Source organism: Clupea harengus, chromosome 7 (genome assembly GCF_900700415.2).
Source record: "Clupea harengus chromosome 7, Ch_v2.0.2, whole genome shotgun sequence".
Taxonomy (NCBI): Eukaryota; Metazoa; Chordata; class Actinopteri; order Clupeiformes; family Clupeidae; genus Clupea; species Clupea harengus.
This window is the reverse complement of record NC_045158.1, coordinates 27626884-27646883: the sequence shown is the minus strand read 5'-3', so window position 1 is coordinate 27646883 and position 20000 is coordinate 27626884. Positions and strand designations below refer to the sequence as shown.

At 44.4% G+C, this 20000-nt stretch overlaps 3 protein-coding genes across 4 annotated transcripts in view; 1 reads left to right on the top strand and 2 right to left on the bottom strand.

Annotated features, from left to right (window-relative positions):
- naa35 (N-alpha-acetyltransferase 35, NatC auxiliary subunit) overlaps nucleotides 1–4851 on the top strand; it is a 14083-nt gene extending 9232 nt beyond the window's left edge. Inside the window, exons 18-23 of the mRNA XM_031571008.2 lie at nucleotides 630–769; nucleotides 1208–1275; nucleotides 2024–2164; nucleotides 2460–2582; nucleotides 3384–3464; nucleotides 4520–4851. Of these exons, the coding sequence (XP_031426868.1) occupies nucleotides 630–769; nucleotides 1208–1275; nucleotides 2024–2164; nucleotides 2460–2582; nucleotides 3384–3464; nucleotides 4520–4579 (613 nt within the window). The 3' untranslated portion in view covers nucleotides 4580–4851. The remainder of the gene's footprint in view (nucleotides 1–629; nucleotides 770–1207; nucleotides 1276–2023; nucleotides 2165–2459; nucleotides 2583–3383; nucleotides 3465–4519) is intronic.
- Nucleotides 4852–5529: 678 nt separating this feature from the next.
- golm1 (golgi membrane protein 1) lies at nucleotides 5530–14926 on the bottom strand. Of its 2 annotated transcripts, XM_031571007.2 has the most exons (11): nucleotides 14781–14926; nucleotides 13947–14086; nucleotides 13294–13440; nucleotides 12696–12750; nucleotides 12202–12304; nucleotides 9905–9992; nucleotides 9467–9647; nucleotides 8953–8972; nucleotides 8407–8554; nucleotides 5987–6052; nucleotides 5530–5849 (listed from the first exon to the last, which is right to left on the bottom strand). In XM_031571007.2, the coding sequence occupies exons 2-11, from the start codon at nucleotides 14073–14075 to the stop codon at nucleotides 5758–5760; spliced, it is 1029 nt and encodes a 342-aa protein (XP_031426867.1). In that variant the 5' UTR covers nucleotides 14076–14086; nucleotides 14781–14926; the 3' UTR covers nucleotides 5530–5757. The 2 variants fall into 2 exon arrangements, with proteins under 2 accessions (XP_031426867.1, XP_031426866.1); XM_031571006.2 differs by lacking the exon at nucleotides 8953–8972 and having other exon boundaries at nucleotides 8407–8574; nucleotides 14781–14925.
- A 407-nt stretch (nucleotides 14927–15333) lies between these two features.
- cep78 (centrosomal protein 78) overlaps nucleotides 15334–20000 on the bottom strand; it is an 11869-nt gene continuing 7202 nt past the window's right edge. Inside the window, exons 12-16 of the mRNA XM_031569904.2 lie at nucleotides 19218–19352; nucleotides 18788–18865; nucleotides 17887–18047; nucleotides 16389–16515; nucleotides 15334–15994 (exon numbers count right to left, since the gene is read on the bottom strand). Of these exons, the coding sequence (XP_031425764.1) occupies nucleotides 15461–15994; nucleotides 16389–16515; nucleotides 17887–18047; nucleotides 18788–18865; nucleotides 19218–19352 (1035 nt within the window). The 3' untranslated portion in view covers nucleotides 15334–15460. The remainder of the gene's footprint in view (nucleotides 15995–16388; nucleotides 16516–17886; nucleotides 18048–18787; nucleotides 18866–19217; nucleotides 19353–20000) is intronic.

The window sequence follows — 20000 nt, the reverse complement described above, 5'->3', positions numbered from 1 at the left end:
ATGTCATCTGTACTGGTTAGTGTGTGTGTGTGTGGTGTGTGTGAGAGAGAGAGAAAATAATGTATGTGTGTGCGTGTGCGAGAGTAATGTATGTGTATGTGAGTGTGAGAGAGAATAATGTGTTTGTACATGTGTGTGCGTGTGAGAGAGTAATGTATGTGTATGTGTAGTGTGTGTGTGTGTGAGAGAGAATAATGTATTTGTACATGTGTGTGCGTGTGCGAGAGTAATGTATATGTGGTGTGTGTGTGTGAGAGACTGTGAGAGAGAGTAATGTATGTGTACATATATGTGTAGTGTGTGTGAGAGAATAATGTATGTGTGTGCGTGTGCGAGAGTAATGTATATGTGTACATGTATATGTGTACATATATATGTGTATGTGGTGTGTGTGAGAGAGTAATCTATGTGTCCATGTGTGTGCGTGTGCAAGAGTAATGTGTGTGTGTGTGTGTGTGTGAGAGTGTGAGAGAGTAATGTATGTGTACATATGTGTGCGTGTGCGAGAGTAATGTGTGTATGTGTGTGTGTGTGTGTGTGTGTGTGTGTGTGTGTGTGTGTGTGTGTGTGTGTGAGAGAGAGAGAGAGTAATGTATGTGCACATATATATGTGTGTGTGTGTGTATCAGGTATCTGTCTGAGTTCCTGTACGCGTGGCTGATGTCGACACTGAGCCGGGCAGACAGCTCTCAGATGGCCGAGGAGAGGATCCTGGAGGAACAGCAGAAGGGACGCAGCAGCAAGAAGAGCAAGAAGAGCAAGAAGAAGGGTGAGAGAGAGAGAGAGTGTGTGTGTGTTAGTAGGTGTGTGTGTTCGTAGGCGTGTGTGTTAATAGGCGTTTGTGTTAGTAGGCGTGTGTGTTAGTAGGCGTGTGTGTGTTAATAGGCGTGTGTGTTAGTGGGTGTTTGTGTTAGTGGGTGTTTGTGTTAGTAGGCGTGTGTTATTGTAGGCGTGTGTGTTAGTAGGCGTGTGTGTGTTAATAGGCGTGTGTGTTAGTGGGTGTTTGTGTTAGTAGGCGTGTGTGTTAGTAGGCGTGTGTTAGTAGGTGTGTGTGTTAATAGGCGTGTGTGTTAGTGGGTGTTTGTGTTAGTAGGCGTGTGTGTTAGTAGGCGTGTGTGTTAATAGGTGTGTATCTTGTAGATATGTTTGCACGAGTGAGGTGTAAATGATTTGATGGTGTGTGTTTTCTCTTGTCATGGGTCCGCAGCTCGTCCTCTAGGGAAAGAAATTACCATGAGCCAGGCCTACCAGAACATGTGTGCTGGCATGTATAAGGTACGTCTCTCTCCTTCTCTCTGTCTGTCTCTATCTCTCTCTCTCTCTCTCTCTCTCTCTCCGTCAGTCTGTCTGTGTCTGTCTGTCTGCCTCTCTCTCTCTCCTTCTCTCTGTCTGTCTTTATCTCTGTCTCTCTCTCTCTCTCCCTCTACCTGTCTCTGTCTCTCTCTCTGTCAGTCTCTGTATCTCTGTGTCTGTCTCTGTGTCTCTCTCTGTCTGTCTCTGTATCTCTGTGTCTCTCTCTGTCTGTCTCTGTATCTCTCTCTGTCTGTCTCTGTCAGTCTCTCTCTCTCTCCCTCTCTCTCTCTCTCTCTCACGCATAAACAACAAATAAATAAGGGTTGTTTTTTTGAGTGGTGTTTGACATAACAGAATGACATCAGGATCCTCCTGGAACCAGCAACTGCATTCCTCTCAGTCAACACTGCATGTTCAACATCTCCAGCAGTTTACTTTGTTTATGTGTTGATAATTGTAGTGTTTAACCACATGTTTACAGTCTCATCGTCTCACCTCAATGTTCTAAACAGCACCACACCATGTCATGCAATGGAGAGGAAGGTTCTGTGATGTGAATTCATTTAATATGAACAGCTACTCGCATATCAGAAGTTACTTGTCAGCATCGCTTGCATAGTTGTCAATTTCTCCATGTCCACACCAACATGTTACCTCTCCTCTCATTCATCCTCCCTTCATCTCTCTCTCTCTCTCTCCCTCCCTCTCTCTCTCTCTCCCTCTCTTGCAGACTATGATAGCGCTGGATATGGACGGGAAGGTGGGGAAACCTCAGTTTGAGCTGGACAGCGAACAGGTGCGCTACGAGCATCGCTTCGCTCCCTTCAACAGCGTAGTCACGCCGCCACCTGTCCACTACATCCAGTTTAAGGTAAAGTTCTGACCTTTGAACTCTTACCTGTGTCCCCATGCACCCTGGGAAACTACATCCAGTTTAAATATGCAGCTCGTCCTTTAAGAGACAGTAACATGAAAACATGTAATGATAAAAACTTAAAATAATATCATATACTGTGATATAGAGCATGTTTTTCAGAGGAAATGTCACCACCTTATGCTTGAAACCGTGTGTGTGTGTGTGTGTGTGTGTGTGTGTGTGTGTGTGTGTGTGTGTGTGTGTGTGTGTGTGTGTGTGTGTGTGTGTGTGTGTGTGTGTGTGTGTGTAGGAGATGTCTGACTTGAAGAAGTACAGTCCCCCCCCACAGTCGGCAGACCTCTATATGGCGGCCAGCAAACACTTCCAGCAGGCCAAACTCATCTTGGAGAACATCGCCTGCCCTGACGATGAGGTCAGTCACACAGAACTCCTCTCCTTTCACAGCCCTTAGCCACGACCCAGACAACTGCCCTGAGTAGGAAGACCTATGATGGAGTTGTCAGTAACTTTAGTTCCTGATCCTATTTAGAAGCAGTCAGTAAGAGTTAAGTAAGAGGCGATTGCTTTAAGATCAGACATGCTCTATTGCAAGAACCAAGGGGCTGTTAGGGTAAGATCCTTGTCCAGATATCTGACGACAAGTTGCTCAAGTTGCTGTTCCTTAGCTGCAATATTCCAGTGCTCCCTGCTGGCGTTATGTAGTATTACACCAACAAACAAAAACAAAACCTGGCACTAAAAAGTTTCTCTGTACTGCCTTAAGCCAGGGGTTTTCAACTGCTTTTGTCCCAGGGACCACCATTCTGACCAGAAAGTAATCCGCGGCCCACTGATGTGCCAGTGATTCCCAAAACATTTTACAGTCCCGTACCCTTCTTTTTCATGTTTGTAACCGCCGCCGCCGCCACGCCCCCTCCCCCCGCACACATATTCTGCCTATAATACTTGTCAGTGTAATTTCTTCGCTGAATATGGGTCTACATCAGTATTTTGGGCAATGCCACTTGGCTATTCAGACATAAAGATGTGGACGGGCCCAGGTATATTTCTAAAAATAAAAAAAAGTCAATGGTGAACTGATCAACATAGGCTCATGTTGTGGACCCCCTGCAATGCCGTCGCGGACCACCAGGGGACCCCTGGTTGAAAACCCCTGCCTTAAGCTATAAGATGAACTAACTGAGTTTATTACTCAACCTTCTATGTGTTTCAGGTCAATCGGATTCTCAAAGTTGCCAAACCCAACATTGTGGTGATGAAGCTGCTAGCAGGAGGACACAAAAGAGAGACCAAGGTAAATGGCTGTACACACACACACACGTCACGCAGGTTCAGCTTATGTGAAATATGTGACCTTGTTTAGTGTCACTCCTCTCCACTCCCCTTCTCTGTCACAGTGAAAGGCCACAATTAGCCATCTGCAGAGAGCTCAACTCCCACTGACCCCCTGAAGCAGGAATGCGTAGCTGCGAGTGTTTTAGGACTCTGTTGTCTTTGATCTAGCTGTGACTGTTTTAGAACTCTATGGTCTGTGATCTCCCTCATCCAGCTCTTGTTTTAGAACTCTATGGTCTGTGATCTCCCTCATCCAGCTCTTGTTTTAGAACTCTATGGTCTGTGATCTCCCTCATCCAGCTCTTGTTTTAGAACTCTATGGTCTGTGATCTCCCTCATCCAGCTCTTGTTTTAGAACTCTATGGTCTGTGATCTCCCTCATCCAGCTCTTGTTTTAGGACTCTATGGTCTGTGATCTCTCTCATCCAGCTCTTGTTTTAGGACTCTATGGTCTGTGATCTCCCTCATCCAGCTCTTGTTTTAGGACTCTATGGTCTGTGATCTCTCTCATCCAGCTCTTGTTTTAGAACTCTATGGTCTGTGATCTCTCTCATCCAGCTCTTGTTTTAGAACTCTATGGTCTGTGATCTCCCTCATCCAGCTCTTGTTTTAGAACTCTATGGTCTGTGATCTCCCTCATCCAGCTCTTGTTTTAGAACTCTATGGTCTGTGATCTCTCTCATCCAGCTCTTGTTTTAGGACTCTATGGTCTGTGATCTCCCTCATCCAGCTCTTGTTTTAGAACTCTATGGTCTGTGATCTCTCTCATCCAGCTCTTGTTTTAGGACTCTATGGTCTGTGATCTCCCTCATCCAGCTCTTGTTTTAGAACTCTATGGTCTGTGATCTCTCTCATCCAGCTCTTGTTTTAGGACTCTATGGTCTGTGATCTCTCTCATCCAGCTCTTGTTTTAGAACTCTATGGTCTGTGATCTCCCTCATCCAGCTCTTGTTTTAGAACTCTATGGTCTGTGATCTCTCTCATCCAGCTCTTGTTTTACTCCTTCTGCCCCAGGCATTACCAGAGTTCGATTTCTCCGCACACAAATATTTCCCTGTGGTGAAGATTATCTGAGGCCTCTCCAATGTGTGTGTGTGTGTGTGCACGCGCACACACCTCTGCTGAATGGACAAACCCTACGCTGGAACTCAGAACCCCCCGAAGCTCGTTTATTCTCCCCAGCACTCCGAACAATAACATCACTTCATCTTTCAAAAATACACAAAAACATACATACATACATACATACATACATACATACATCTTACAGTCATCCCAGCTGCCTGAGCAATGTCATACCGAAGTGTTTCAATATTGATTAAAAGACTTGATAATTAATATAAAAAGATTTACAGTGTCCGTTGTCTTGAAATAGGACTCCAGTTGGGTTCTGCTTGAGTCCGAGCCCACAGCTGAGACTGATCCATGATCCGAAAATAATGCCCCTCTACTTAGGCTTGATTTAGTCTTCTGAAAAGCCAACTCACTTAACTTAAGCTCTAGTTCAGTAATGACAGAACTCTCTATAACCAAACTACAGTTAACTTAAGCTCTAGTTCAGTAATGACAGAGCTCTCTATAACCAAACTACAGTTAACTTAAGCTCTAGTTCAGTAATGACAGAGCTCTCTATAACCAAACTAAACTTAAGCTCTAGTTCAGCAATGACAGAGCTCTCTATAACCAAACTAAACTTAACTTAACTTTACTGAACTAGAGCTTAAGTTAAGTTAAGTTATGTCAGAGCTCTCTATAACCAAACTTAACTTAAGCTCTAGTTCAGCAATGACAGAGCTCTCTATAACCAAACTACAGTTAACTTAAGCTCTAGTTAAGTAATGACAGAGCTCTCTATAACCCAACGACAGTTAACTTAAGCTCTAGTTCAGTAATGACAGAGCTCTCTATAACCCAACTACAGTTAACTTAAGCTCTAGTTAAGTAATGACAGAGCTCTCTATAACCCAACGACAGTTAACTTAAGCTCTAGTTCAGTAATGACAGAGCTCTCTATAACCAAACTAAACTTAACTTAAGCTCTAGTTCAGTAATGACAGAGCCCTTTATAACCAAACTAAAGGAAACAGTCACATGAAGTCAAAAAATAACCAAACAATCATGAGCTCAGTTTGCCAGGAGTGAAGCCGTGGGCCCAGTTTCAGAACGAGAGGCTGCACAACGCCTCAGTAAAATACATGGAAGCTCATGTCCCGTGTGTGTGTGTGTGTGTGTGTGCACGTGTGTGTGTGGGCTCAATCCAGGGCAAGAGCTGCCTGTTTGTCGTCTTCAGATTCCGGCTCATTCTCTTCATAATCGTCCAGGTTGTCCGGGCCGCCCTCTTTCTCTGCAGAGACACACAGAACAGATGTCACATGCTGAGAGGGGGATGAGTCGTGTTTAGGGGGCCTATTAAACAGAGGATGTCTGCCAGTTCACTTCAAATGCATTGTGGGTGTGTGTGCAACAGCCCGCGGCGCATACCTGTGTTGTCCGCCTCCGTTTGGTCTGTGTACTCCACTGGACCGTCCCCAGGCATCAGAGCATCCTCTATAGACACAGAGACAAGATCCAGGTTGAGGCATTTTCCATTACGTATGAGAGGGTAATGAAATGGCTAAATGATCACATCTGCAGACCACCACACCACTAAGACACACGGTACACTAAAGCCAGAGACGCACCAAACCGACATCATAGAACTAGCGGCGACGAGTGCCCACTGTTCGATCGCCTCACGTCACCCGTGTCTGCACCAAAACGTGGCACTTGAACACACCGCAGACTAGGGCGATATGGTAAAACGCGATTTTCTAACCGCAACGTCCGCGATTACAACGTGGTCTAAAAATATATATATATATATATATGATATTTTAAGATGGTAAATTTTGCACACAGTGTTTAAAAAGTGCATGCCTTGTGTTTATACTTACAATGACCTTGTTTGAATTACTTAAATGCACAGTGGCAAAGCCACCGATTTGTTGTTCTTGTTTCTGTAATGAGCAGTTAAAGAAAAATGTAAAATGTGGGAAATAACATTTTACACTAAATGTATCTAATATTGTGTTGGTCATATTTAAATCATTCATTACGTTTTGTTGGGGGAAAAAAAAGAGGATAAAATAAACAAAATCGCATATTAAATCGCAATCGCAATATTGGGGAAAATAATCGCAATTCGATTATTTTCCCAAATCGTTCAGCCCTACCGCAGACTACAGTCAACGGTTATTTCTATCCATGGATACGCGGGAGCGCGACAGACTTTGAGCCTCGACATTCCCAAACGGGAACACCATGGACACTCTAAACTGCCACAGCACTCTCTTGGTTTGGAGATTCTGGTTCTGTATCATGTTTATTCTTGCAGAATGTAGGCTACTTTTTAACATGGACATTACATTGAAAACCATGTCAATTATGAACAAAATGTTTACAGACAGCAAATGTATTCGTCTGAGGGATATCATTGATTTCTACAATAATTCTTCATCATACTCGTTAAACACTCAATCAGTCAATCAGCTCCGCCAACTCAACATGTTCAATCGACCTAAAGGCCCCCGGCAGGAGCCTCACTGGTGCCAACGATGCGGGACGCGCCGCGCCGCAAACCACCAGAGCCACAGACGATCACCGATGACCCGACATTGGCCGACGGCCGCTTTTTGTGTCACAGGCTTCACATCACATCACATTTGCAAAAGTGTACCTAGATTAATAGTGATCACATTTGCAAAAGTGTACCTAGATTAATAGTGATCACATTTGCAAAAGTGTACCTAGATTAATAGTGATCACATTTGCAAAAGCGTACCTAGATTAATAGTGATCACATTTGCAGAAGTGTACCTAGATTAATAGTGATCACATTTGCAAAAGTGTACCTAGATTAATAGTGATCACATTTGCAAAAGCGTACCTAGATTAATAGTGATCACATTTGCAGAAGTGTACCTAGATTAATAGTGATCACATTTGCAAAAGCGTACCTAGATTAATAGTGATCACATTTGCAGAAGTGTACCTAGATCAATAGTGATCACATTTGCAAAAGTGTATCTAGATTAATAGTGATCACATTTGCAAAAGTGTACCTAGATTAATAGTGATCACATGGCATCTTCACAAGGAGGTAGACACAACTTCACTGGAGATGTGTTTTCTGTTCAGTATATTACGTGTGCGTACGTGTGCTGTTTGACTGAGTGGGAGTGCGTGCGTGCGTGTGTGTGTGTGTGTGAGTGAGTGTGCGTGCGTGCGAGTGTGCATGTGCATGTGCGTGCGTGTGTTTGAGTGTGTGTGTGTGTGTGTGTGTGTGTGTGTGTGTGTGTGTGTGATTGAGTGTGTGAGTGTGTGTGTGTGTGCGTGTGTGTGATTGAGTGTGCATGTGCATGTGCGTGCGTGTGAGTGAGTGTGTGAGTGTGTGTGTGTGTGTGATTGAGTGTGCATGTGCGTGCGTGTGTTCGAGTGTGCATGTGCGTGAGTGTGTGTGTGTGCGTGAGTGTGTGTGTGTGTGTGTGTGTGTGTGAGTGAGTGTGTGTGTGCATGTGCGTGAGTGAGTGAGTGTGTGTGTGTGTTTGAGTGAGTGTGTGTGTGTGTTTGAGTGTGTGTGTGTGTGTGTGTGTGTGTGAGTGAGTGTGCGTGCGTGCGAGTGTGCATGTGCGTGCGTGTGTTTGAGTGTGTGTGTGTGTGTTTGAGTGTGTGTGTGCGTGTGTTTGAGTGTGTGTGTGCGTGTGTTTGAGTGTGTGTGTGTGTGTGTGTGTTTGAGTGTGTGTGTGTGTGAGTGAGTGTGCGTGCGTGCGAGTGTGCGTGTGCATGTGCGTGCGTGTGTTTGAGTGTGTGTGTGTGTGTGTGTGTGTTTGAGTGTGTGTGTGTGTGTGTGTGCTTTCTTTAACCTTCAGTCAGTGAGATTTTTGCTGCCGGCGCCACATCTGGATCGGCGGTGGCCTTGGGGGGCTGCTCATCCTTCTGGCCAATCACACTCATGGCCCCGCCCAGCTCCTGAGCGGCTCTGCTCTCCTTCAGACCAGCAGCGGCGGGCGCCTCAGGAGTGGAGGGGGGACCTGCGACAACACAACACAACTCAACACACAACTCAAAGCCTCAGGAGTGGATGGTGGACCTGCAGCAACACAACACAACACAACTCAACACAACACAACACAACACAACACACAACTCAAAGCCTCAGGAGTGGATGGTGGACCTGCGACAACACAACACAACACAACACAACACAACACACAACTCAAAGCCTCAGGAGTGGATGGTGGACCTGCGACAACACAACACAACACACACAACTCAAAGCCTCAGGAGTGGATGGTGGACCTGCGACAACACAACACAACACAACACACACAACTCAAAGCCTCAGGAGTGGATGGTGGACCTGCGACAACACAACACAACACAACTCAACACAACACACAACTCAAAGCCTCAGGAGTGGATGGTGGACCTGCGACAACACAACACAACACAACACAACACAACACACAACTCAAAGCCTCAGCAATGTGGGGAATATAAAGGGGTGCACGTTATCTTGGTATGCTTGGCTGACTGTGTGCATGGATTATGTGTGTGTGTTTCTTACAGGAGAGAGATGACTATGTGAATGGATTAACTATGTGTGTGTGTGTTTCCTAGAGGAGAGAGATGACTATGTGAATGGATTAACTATGTGTGTGTTTCTTACAGGAGAGAGATGACTATGTGTGTGTTTCTTACAGGAGAGAGATGACTATGTGAATGGATAATGTGTGTGTTTCCTAGAGGAGAGAGATGACTATGTGAATAGATTAACTATGTGTGTGTTTCTTACACGAGAGAGATGACTATGTGCATGGATTAGCTATGTGTGTGTTTCCTAGAGGAGAGAGATGACCATGTGAATAGATTAACTATGTGTGTGTTTCTTACACGAGAGAGATGTAAAGAGTTGCTTCATACCATGTTTTAGAACAATCTCATTGGTCTTCAGCTCAGTGAGGTCCGGATCCTGGTCTGGCTGTGTCACTGCGGTTGATTGGCTGGGCCGTTCAGGCTTCTGCGTCTGATTGGTTGCCTCCTCATTGCCCGTAAGGCTGCCAGCGACAAGAGGGGTGTCTTTCTCACTCACTGCCAGATTTGTCTACACACACACACACACACACACACACACACACACACACACACACACACACACACACACACACACACACACACACACACACACACACACACACACACACACACACACACACACACACACACAAACATGCAGTCATAAATAAAGGTGGACATGTCACTCACACCAGTTTTCTCCCATAACTGAATAAAACATTTGATGAATGTGTGTGTGTGTGTGTGTGTGTGTGTGTGTGTGTGTGTGTGTACGCAAGTTTTCACCTGTTTTTTCTGAACACCCTTCGCAGCGGCAGCCATCCTCTCATCACAGTCCTCCTTCAAGGCCAGAATCTGTGTGTTACACTGAGTACTACACACACACACACACACACACAAACACACACAAACACACAAACACACACACGGCTCTTTAATTCATGGGGTTTCATGTACTGTTATTAGATGCATGTTTTTACGGAAGGGAAAGCTCAGCAGGCGCTTTAATCCAGCGCGACGTAGACAACCTGTAGGAAGGAACCCGTAAGAAGGTGTTATTTTCCTTTTGGATTTCCTTTTATTTTCCTTCCTATGTAAATTCGTAAAGGACAGTATTCATGTTTCTAACAGATTTTCCCCCATCAGTGACTCTCTGAGTAAAAAGCACTGATGATGAATGGTCATTTCACTTTAAGAGAGATAAAGCTAGCTATTCATTTTAAGAGAGATGAAGCTATTCACTTTAAGAGAGATAGAGCTAGCTATTCACTAAGAGAGATAAAGCTAGCTATTCATTTTAAGAGAGATGAAGCTATTCACTTTAAGAGAGATAGAGCTAGCTATTCACTTTAAGAGAGATAAAGCTAGCTATTCACTAAGAGAGATAAAGCTAGCTATTCACTTTAAGAGAGATGAAGCTAGCTATTCACTTTAAGAGAGATGAAGCTAGCTATTCACTTTAAGAGAGATGAAGCTATTCACTTTAAGAGAGATAGAGCTAGCTATTCACTTTAAGAGAGATAAAGCTAGCTATTCACTAAGAGAGATAAAGCTAGCTATTCATTTTAAGAGAGATGAAGCTATTCACTTTAAGAGAGATAGAGCTAGCTATTCACTTTAAGAGAGATAAAGCTAGCTATTCACTAAGAGAGATAAAGCTAGCTATTCACTTTAAGAGAGATGAAGCTAGCTATTCACTTTAAGAGAGATGAAGCTAGCTATTCACTTTAAGAGAGATAAAGCTAGCTATTCACTTTAAAAGAGATGAAGCTAGTCACTTTGAGAGAGAGAGATGAAGCGAGCTATTCACTTTAAGAGAGATGAAGCTAGTTATTCACTTTAAGAGAGATGAAGCTATTCACTTTAAGAGAGCTGAAGCTATTCACTTTAAGAGAGATAAAGCTAGTCACTTTGAGAGAGAGATGAAGCTAGCTATTCTTGCAGCCGTAGTCAATTGCCCTCCTGAGGCTAGAGTGAACCAGATGTTCTTCCTACAGTGAGGAGCCCCGGGCCCCTACACTCTGTCCGAGCTGTCAGACTGTCTATCCAGAATGGTTATTGCCTACTGTGGGAATGGGTTCTTATCTATTGTACGATCTACACCAATTGTACACCAGGTTTTTTTTATTGCTCTTAACTTGACTGTTCTCTCCCTTGTACGTCGCTTTGGACAAAAGCGTCTGCTAAATGACTAAATGTAAATGTAAATGTAAAATCATCTGCTTTCCCTCTGATTCTCACCGCCGTTTTCTTCCCTGCCTTCCTGTCCACTTCCTGTCCACTTCCTGGCGGTCTCTCTACCAGGCCGTCCTCAGGCAGGTGGGTGCCCCCTTTTGACCCGGGTTCTATATGTTTATAGTATTTCTATGCCAGTCAGGAGGGGAATGATATAAAACTCATATAAATAAATAAAAAACTGTAAATGTGAAGTTCAGTTGGGGTCATCTCCAGATCCACACACACAGGCCAATCCAACACACACACAGGCCAATCCAACACACACACAGGCCAATCCAATCCAATCCGCACACACAGGCCAATCCAATCCAATCCACACACACACACAGGCCAATCCAATCCAATCCACACACACACACACACACACACACACAGTCCAATCCAATCCACACACACAGGCCAATCCAATCCACACACACAGGCCGTAGAGCAGAGTAAGAGGCATTTATCACTCCAACTCTTGTGTGTCTTTCCGAAGCCTGGATTGAATTCATTTCAAATCCTTCACCTTTTACATCCAATTTCCAAAGCTACACAACCTGTTCTACTTGTCAGACTGTGCAGAGCCCCAGCCACTGATTCCTCTGCCTTTGTCCAGCCTGGTTCTCAACACAGACTAAGTGCTTATTGTGGGAGACGAACACAAAATCATAGTCCTCGAAAAGCCTTTCTATCCCTGATTAAAATAAATCGCTTTTTCTCACAATGAGAAACATCTATATATCGCTATAACCACACCTTTGAGGTGACTATTGACATATATAGCAAACAAATCTAGCAGCTCTACCACAAAACCCTAAAAGAGTGTGTGTGTTTTTGTGTGTGTGTGTGTGTGCGAAACTCACGTGTCGTAAGTGAGTTTGTTGTTGAGTGTGTTCACAGAGCTCTGACACGTCTGCAGCTCTTTCTGAAGTGCTCCCGAATCAGCCAATAAAGACTTCAGTTGGCCTAGGGAGATACAAGAACACAAGAATCAGCCAATAAAGACTTCAGTTGGCCTAGGGAGATACAAGAACACAAGGAAGACAGACAGAGTGTGATTACAAGCCATTCACAGTGTGTTTCGTGCACTTCACAGTGTGTTTTGTGCACTTCACAGTGTGTTTCGTGCACATTTACACAAGTAGCTATGCCTGGAAAGGTAGCAGGTGTAGGCTGCAGCGGTAAACATTGCTAATGAGATTTCACAAATCTAGAGGGGAATTGCCTCAGTGGACCAACAGGTCTGGTGTCACATGAGTAGATTTCATTGTTCCATAAGCGCAGTTAAAAGTAAAATATCTGGGCTCAGGTTTTGTGTGTGTCTGTGTGTGTGTGTGTGTGTGTGTGTGTGACTTACTCTTCATGGCCTGAGCACTTTTGGAGCAAGACGACACGTTGATGTGAAGAGTGGCCTGAAGACATAAAGAAGGTTAATGACCAGTGGCATCACAGCACACAACCACAGACGGCAGGATCCAGTGTCTATGTGTGTGTTTGTGCTCACCTCTATGAAGAGTTCACGTGTGTGTTTGTGCTCACCTCTGAAGAGTTCACGTGTGTGTGTTCACATCTATTTGTGTAGTGTGTGCATGTGTGCTCCCTCTTTAGTCTGCAGCCTGAGTAGCATCGGTCTCTGGTGGTTATGTGTGTGTGTGTATGAGTGTGTGTATGTGTGTGTGTGTGTGTGTGTGGGGTTGCTGTCTTAGGTCTGTAGTCTGCTGGCACGGTGTAATGTCTGTGGATATTTCTTGTCTCTGGTGGTTATGTGTGTGTGTGTGTGTGTGTGTGTGTGTGTGTGTGTCTCACCTCTTGTCTCTAGTGGTTGTGTGTGTGTGTGTGTCACCTCTTGTCTCTAGTGGTTGTGTGTGTGTGTGTGTCACCTCTTGTCTTTGGTGGTTATGTGTGTGTGTGTGTGTGTGTGTGTCTGTGTCTGTGTGTGTGTGTGTGTGTGTCACCTCTTGTCTCTGGTGCTGCTCCTCCAGCTCTCTGATCTGCTGACTCTGGCGTCTCATCGTCTCCTCCGCTACGTCCCATTTCTGGGACACCTCGTCTCTTTCTGCCTCGTTTCTCCGCACACGCCCCTCCAACTCATACACTTGTGCCTGTGGGGGGGGTGGGAACAGGGAACATGATGGGCTCACCTACAAGTGTATAGTCTCTGCTACACATGATGTAGCACCATTTCTTTTACCTAAGTGAGTATATCTTATATTTACACTTATTCATTTAGTAAACGCCTTCATCCAAAGCGACTTCCTTACTTCCTTGGGCACATATTTTTATATAAATAACGGCTATTCTATGTTCTTCTAATTTTCTATGTGCACTCCCTGGGTATCAAACCCATGACCATGGTGTTGATCGTGGGGTCTACCAGTTGAGCTACAGGAACTGGCCCAAAAAGCCGCTGTATTCTCATATCATCCATTCCCTAATGAGGCCTTCACTTGAACAGCTTCAAAAAGGACACGGTTTGAGGTTAAAGCCTCATAACTGCACTTAAGGATGGTGCCTTTTAGGTCTACAAGACTAGGAGGCTGAGCATAATTCACAAACTGGTGAGGAAAAACGGCATGGCTGCTTTTGTATTCATTCAAAAAATATGTACCTGTAGCTCCGTGTTGCGTGAGTTTGACACCCAGTAGTTAAATCCCACGACGAGGATGCATGTGGTTAGAGCTGCTATCAGTAGTGAAGGGGACCGCCCGACTCGCCGCCCGTTACCGAGGGCACCCATTGCTGCCTTCACTTGAACCCGTAAGAAATAAGAGTACGCCCAGTTAAAACACTGTTTATACTTTGTCAGTCTATCGGTCACAGTCAGTCAGTATAACAGTGAAAAGTGTACATCATTCCCAGTATTCACAGCAGATCCGTCACATTCGGTCCACATAGTTAACTTACAGTAGCCCGGAAGCGCACACGTCAATACATACACTCACCGACAACATTTTGAAAGCTTAAATTTCTCTGAATTTAGTTCAGATTTCACCACAATATGAAAATGAATGAACACCAAATAAGCTAGCTAACCAATGGCGTGATCTATACAGTTCATTACAGTTTTATTCATTTATTACAGTTTAGTCATGCAGTTTGTTTACGCCATTCAAGGACATCTCGGCTCAAATATACCGCTGGACGCTGGCCAGTACAAGAAACAATTAGGCAGTCAACCCCGCTATCCCCAGCATATGGCTAAACAAAAGACTGTACAACGCCACGTCTGACATTCTTCATTAAGATTCAGTCGCAAATATGTTAAATATCCGATGGAAGAGCACATTAGAAAGTGCACCTTACAATAGTTCCATTTGAATGTGCATGGATTGGCTAGCTAACGATAGCTAGCTGTCGTCACAGACAGGCTATCTGAAGAGGATCAAGCATCAATATGCACCAACATTGTTCTCCAAAACAATGGCTTCGTCCCAAGACTCACCTTTTTAGTAGGATCGGAGTTTGTTAGTCCCTGATGATGTGTTCGAGATATATTGCAGTACCGAGCAGTGTATTAGGCTGAGTCCACAGATCCCAAAGCAAACACAACGACGGAAGTTCGGCAATGGGGTTGCTCTGTCTGGAGTATCTGCTAGAGACGTGTCCAATATCGGCCTTCTCCCGCTAGAGGGTGCTTCTTAACACAATTTCATTATGTTTATTTCGGGCATTCTCTGGTTCATACCAAACGTTCCTACGGGGTCAATTTAAGTCAGCATCCAAAGTGCGTGCTATTTTTAGCATTTTCAGTGCTGCTTTGTCTTTTAATCTGTGAAGGGAAACCCCAAACCATTATGTGTTTGAGCTTAACATTAGACCACCTTCTTTAAAGCAGACATCCTGAAACAGATGTGGTCAAGTCATGGCTTTCCAACTCACCACACCATCTCACCATAACAAATTTGCACTGTTCAACGATTTTGTCTTCGTCACCATTTATCCTCACAGAAACTCCAACACCATTTTGCACCTAGATCACAGATGTACAGCGCATGTACAAAATCAACATTTTATTTTCCAGAGAACTAGTAAACAAACAATTATTCGTGTTTAATCCATTTAGGACATTTTAAAACATCAAGGCCTGTGCTTTTGGCAAATGAACTATTGCAAGTGACACAACTATGAGGAGAGTGCGAGAGACTCCAAGACCAGGGCAGCCTTCCCCTCCCCCTCCCCCTCCCCCTCAGCCCCAGTCGCATACAACCCCCTTGAGCCATTTCCATGAGACCCATTGCTATGGGAACTGTATTGTCCAAGCACATCGCTATGACTACTGTCACCACTGGAGCCATTGTCTCTGGGGCTGATATGAGAGCTGTGACTGCAGGGAACTCTGCCCTTAGGGCCACTGCCATGGGAACTGTTGCTACGGTCGCCATTGTCTTTCATGCCATTGCTATGGGAGCTGGAGCCACGAGAGCCGTCGTGTCTGGGGAGTTTCGCCCTGGCGGAACCATAACTGATGGAGCCAACACTCTGGGGAGTAGACCGCCGGGAGCACACAATCTCTGGAGCAGGTGAAGACAGGTAGCGCTCATCATGCACTTCCACATCGACACCAGCGGGGGCAGCAGCGAGAAGAGGTGCCCCATGATGAGGCTCTGGTGGTGGAGAGGTGGGAGGGGGAGACCTGAGGGCTCCAGTGGGCTTCTGCTAAGAGAAAAGACAAAAAGTCAAAGTAGCTTTATTGGCAATTTCTTTACATGTCAAGACATACAAAGGAATCGATAGGACGTTTCCCACTCTCCCACTGTGAAACATATAAAAGTGCACAGGCACAACAGATAAGACAAGACATTTCCTAATACGAAGTAAACATAAAGATTCACGTACAGTGATTTTAAATACTATATATATATATAAATACTATAAATACGTAATACAATTTTAAACGTAACACAAGTACGTGATAAAAGTGCAGAGTCAGCACTTCGGTCAAAGACTCAGGCTTCTCACACTCACTCACTCACTGACATGCTGAAACATTCATCTTTGACATCACAGTCTCATCCAGTTCATGCAACCTGGTCACACTACGCTGCGTTACCATGGAAACGGCCTCCAGATCCCCTGCTCCTCCTTCTATCCCACGTCCTGTGGATGACAGCTGCGGCCGCCCCACCATACTGAAGTCTGATTGGTCAATCCCTACCATGGAGGCAAGCTGGCCAAGCCTAGAAGAGAGAGAATGTGACTACATCAGATATTTTTTATGCAATTTCAGTCCAAAAGTGTATTAATTTTCACATAAATAATGCAGTTTTTAAACATAGATATGTTCAGTTTCAGGAATGTAATGCACAGTGATGTACTGGAGAGAGTGTATGGAGGTTTGGGGCACCTTCACACTGTGTGAACACACACTGAGTGTGTGAAGAAAAGTATGGACAAATGAATAAAGCGTAATGAGAGAGTGTTTTCGGGTTTTCTGGGTATCTTCAGGTGCGCTGGAGAGATGAGGGTGACTGCTGAGTAGGGCTGAACGATTTGGGAAAATAATCTAATTGCGATTTTTTACCAAAATATTGCGATTGCGATTTAATATGCGATTTTTTTTTTATCCTCTTTTTTCCCTAACAAAACGTAATGAATGATTTTAAATATGACCAACACAATATTAGATACATTTAGTGTAAAATATTCTTTCCCACATTTTACACTGCTCATTACAAAAATTTTTTTTTTTTAAATGTTTGAAATTTTTTTTTAGACCACGTTTTTTAAATCGCGAACGTTGCGGTTACAAAATCGCGTTCTATCATATCGCGATTAAATCGCAAATGCAATTAATCGTTCAGCCCTACTGCTGAGTGTGAATGTGATGACCTAGGGATGTTCAGTCACCCAGAAGAGAGTGCTGAGCCAATGGACATATTTGCAAGGACAGGAGATAGCGATGAGGGCTGAAGTATGTGTGGTGTGTATTTCGATATGGGAGCACAGCGCTTGTATCTTTTTAAAAAGTCTATTAGGGCGGAAGTTCATATTTGGAACTAGGGGTGGGGGAAAAAAAAAATCGATTTTTCGATTTCTCTCGATTCTTTCTAGAACGATTCTGTCTCGATTCAGAAAAGTTCATAATCGATTTTTTAATAAAAATAAAAATAATTTTTTTTTTACACATCCATTTTGTGTTGAAATGCAAGCTGCATCGATTATTGCATTGTTCATTGAAAGTCATAATTGTGACAAGGAAAAGCTTTTTCTCTAATAGAAAATAGAGAAGGTAATTCATCTGTTGATTTTCTTTAATTATCAAACACAAAGTAGGAAGTGATTTGAGACTCTGAGTAGCAAACTCAAATGTTTTAAAAATCGACATGCATCGATAATTGTTTTATCGGTTTAGAATTGATAATCGATAATCGGTTTAGAATCGATAATCGGTTTAGAATCGAATCGTTGACCACTGAATCGGAATCGAATCGTGAGGTGCCAAGAGATTCCCACCCCTATTTGGAACATGTTTGAAATTGTATGTGAAGTGCTTGGACATGTTTAGAAGTACAGTAGAGTGTGGTGTGTGTTCAGGAACACAGAAGTACCCGGCTTCAGACAGCAGGTTGAGGAACGCATGGAACTTGGAGAAGGAGGATTCAATGCTGTCCAGAACGGTGTCATCCAGCAAAGCAGAGCTGGCAGGATTCTCCACCATCTCGGAAATGTGCTCGTTCATGCTCCGCAGACGAGCATTCTCCAGCTCGAGCTACACACACACACACACACACACACACACACACACACACTCTGTTTAATGGACATGTCTTCTATGAGAGTATTCAGTAACTGTAACCAGGGTGCGATTTGTCAAAAAAAACAGGGGGGGGGGGGGGTTTAATTGATTTTTTTATCATGAAAATCATTTTTTTTTTTTTTTTTTTCACTAATCAGAGACGCTGATACCAGCATCGCGATCAACGTCGGAGTTCTCTTCGTCACCGGAGTTCTCCTGGGGTGGGGCATTCACTTCAACTTCTTCCACTGTGCAGACTGAGTTATGTTGTGTAGAGGCTGGATTAGATTTCTTTTTGTGCGGGTCCTGTTAAGAAGGACGCTATGCTGCTCTGGACTCGTTTCATTTTGCCCTCTTTTAACAGTATTCATCTGGCTATGCTAATTTCCGTGTATGTAATATTGTTATGTATATACAATGTATTTATGTGCATGGGGACGTTTGCGAACTCCGAGACTGCCGACAATTCGGGTCAGGTGAACGTTAGTGCCAGCGATGTAGGCTATAAGTGTAAAAAAAACTCTGTCACAACCTGCCTGTTTTTTCACAGTTATTTTAATAATTGAGGGTTGTCCCCCCCCCCCCCCCGTGGATGAAATTCATCCAGCTGAGGTAGGGATGTAAAAACCAGAGGCGGGATAAATCCCCCCCCATCCCCCCCATCAAATCGCACCCTGACTGTAACTACAAAGGTGGTGGTCATGTGTATGTACCTCGACCAAACGGGAGTTGGCTCTCAGCCTGGCGTTTCTCTCCTCTGTGAGTCTGAGTCGACACTCCTCTAGCTCCACCTGTTGGTTACTAACAGTTACTGCAAGTACTGTACATACACGCTGTACCAGTTGTGTGTACAGTGACTACAGCTCACACACAGCTTCTTCTCTTCACGTGTGTGTCTGTCTGTGTGTGTGTGTGTCTGTGTGTGTGTGTGTCTGTGTCTGTGTGTGTGTGTCTGTGTGTCTGTGTGTGTGTGTGTGTGTCTATGTGTGTGTCTCTGTGTGTGTGTGTGTGTGTCTGTGTGTGTGTGTGTGTGTGTGTCTCTGTGTGTCTGTGTCCGTGTGTGTGTGTGTGTACCTTGAGTCTGTTGTATTGGCTGTCTGTCTGTGTGTGTGTGTGTGTGTGTGTGTGTGTGTGTGTGTGTACCTTGAGTCTGTTGTATTGGCTGCTGGGGATTTGTTCCTGGCCACTCAGTGCCACTGAACTCTGGGACTGTGACTCGGTCTCTTCTGGGTCCGACTCGGACTCCGTCTCCGTGGTGACTTTGACTGACATGGCACCCTGACGTGGTGACAAATACTTTAACCAGTGACATCATAATCTGTGACATCATCACAGCTCTACTACAGCCTGAGGATGGGTGTTTCTCAAAGTCAAGGATGCTTATTTTGGTAGGAAGGGTCCTTCCAAGTCGTTTCCTTCAGAGGCTAGACAAGACTCCTTCCTAGCATTCGGATAACAAACAATGGAACAGTGTGCAGGTGTGCGTCACTGAAAAGGTCCTATCTTCAAATTCTGTGCTCTGGTTCGTGTGCGTAAGATTGTGGGTGCTTTAAGAACGCAGAGGGGGGGGGGAGGCACTGTGGCGCGAGCCAATAAGCCCCCCATTTACGGGCTACAATGCCCGCGGGGACACAGGTTCGATTCCGGCCTGATGCCGTTTCCCAATCCTCTCCCCACCTCTTCACTCCTCCTCACTTCCTGTCCAAATACTTCACTGTCCTATCCAAATAAAGGCTAAAAAGCCCATAAATAAATCTTAAAAAAAAAAAAAAAAAAAAAACGCAGAGGATACTCTAATGACATCCTTGAAAATTCTCTGAACGTAGAATTCGAAGGATCCTGGACATCAGAACAGCCCTTTGGCGGGATTTTAATGACATAACATCATTGAAACGCAGCCGTCTAGGATCCTTCTTTGACTTTGAG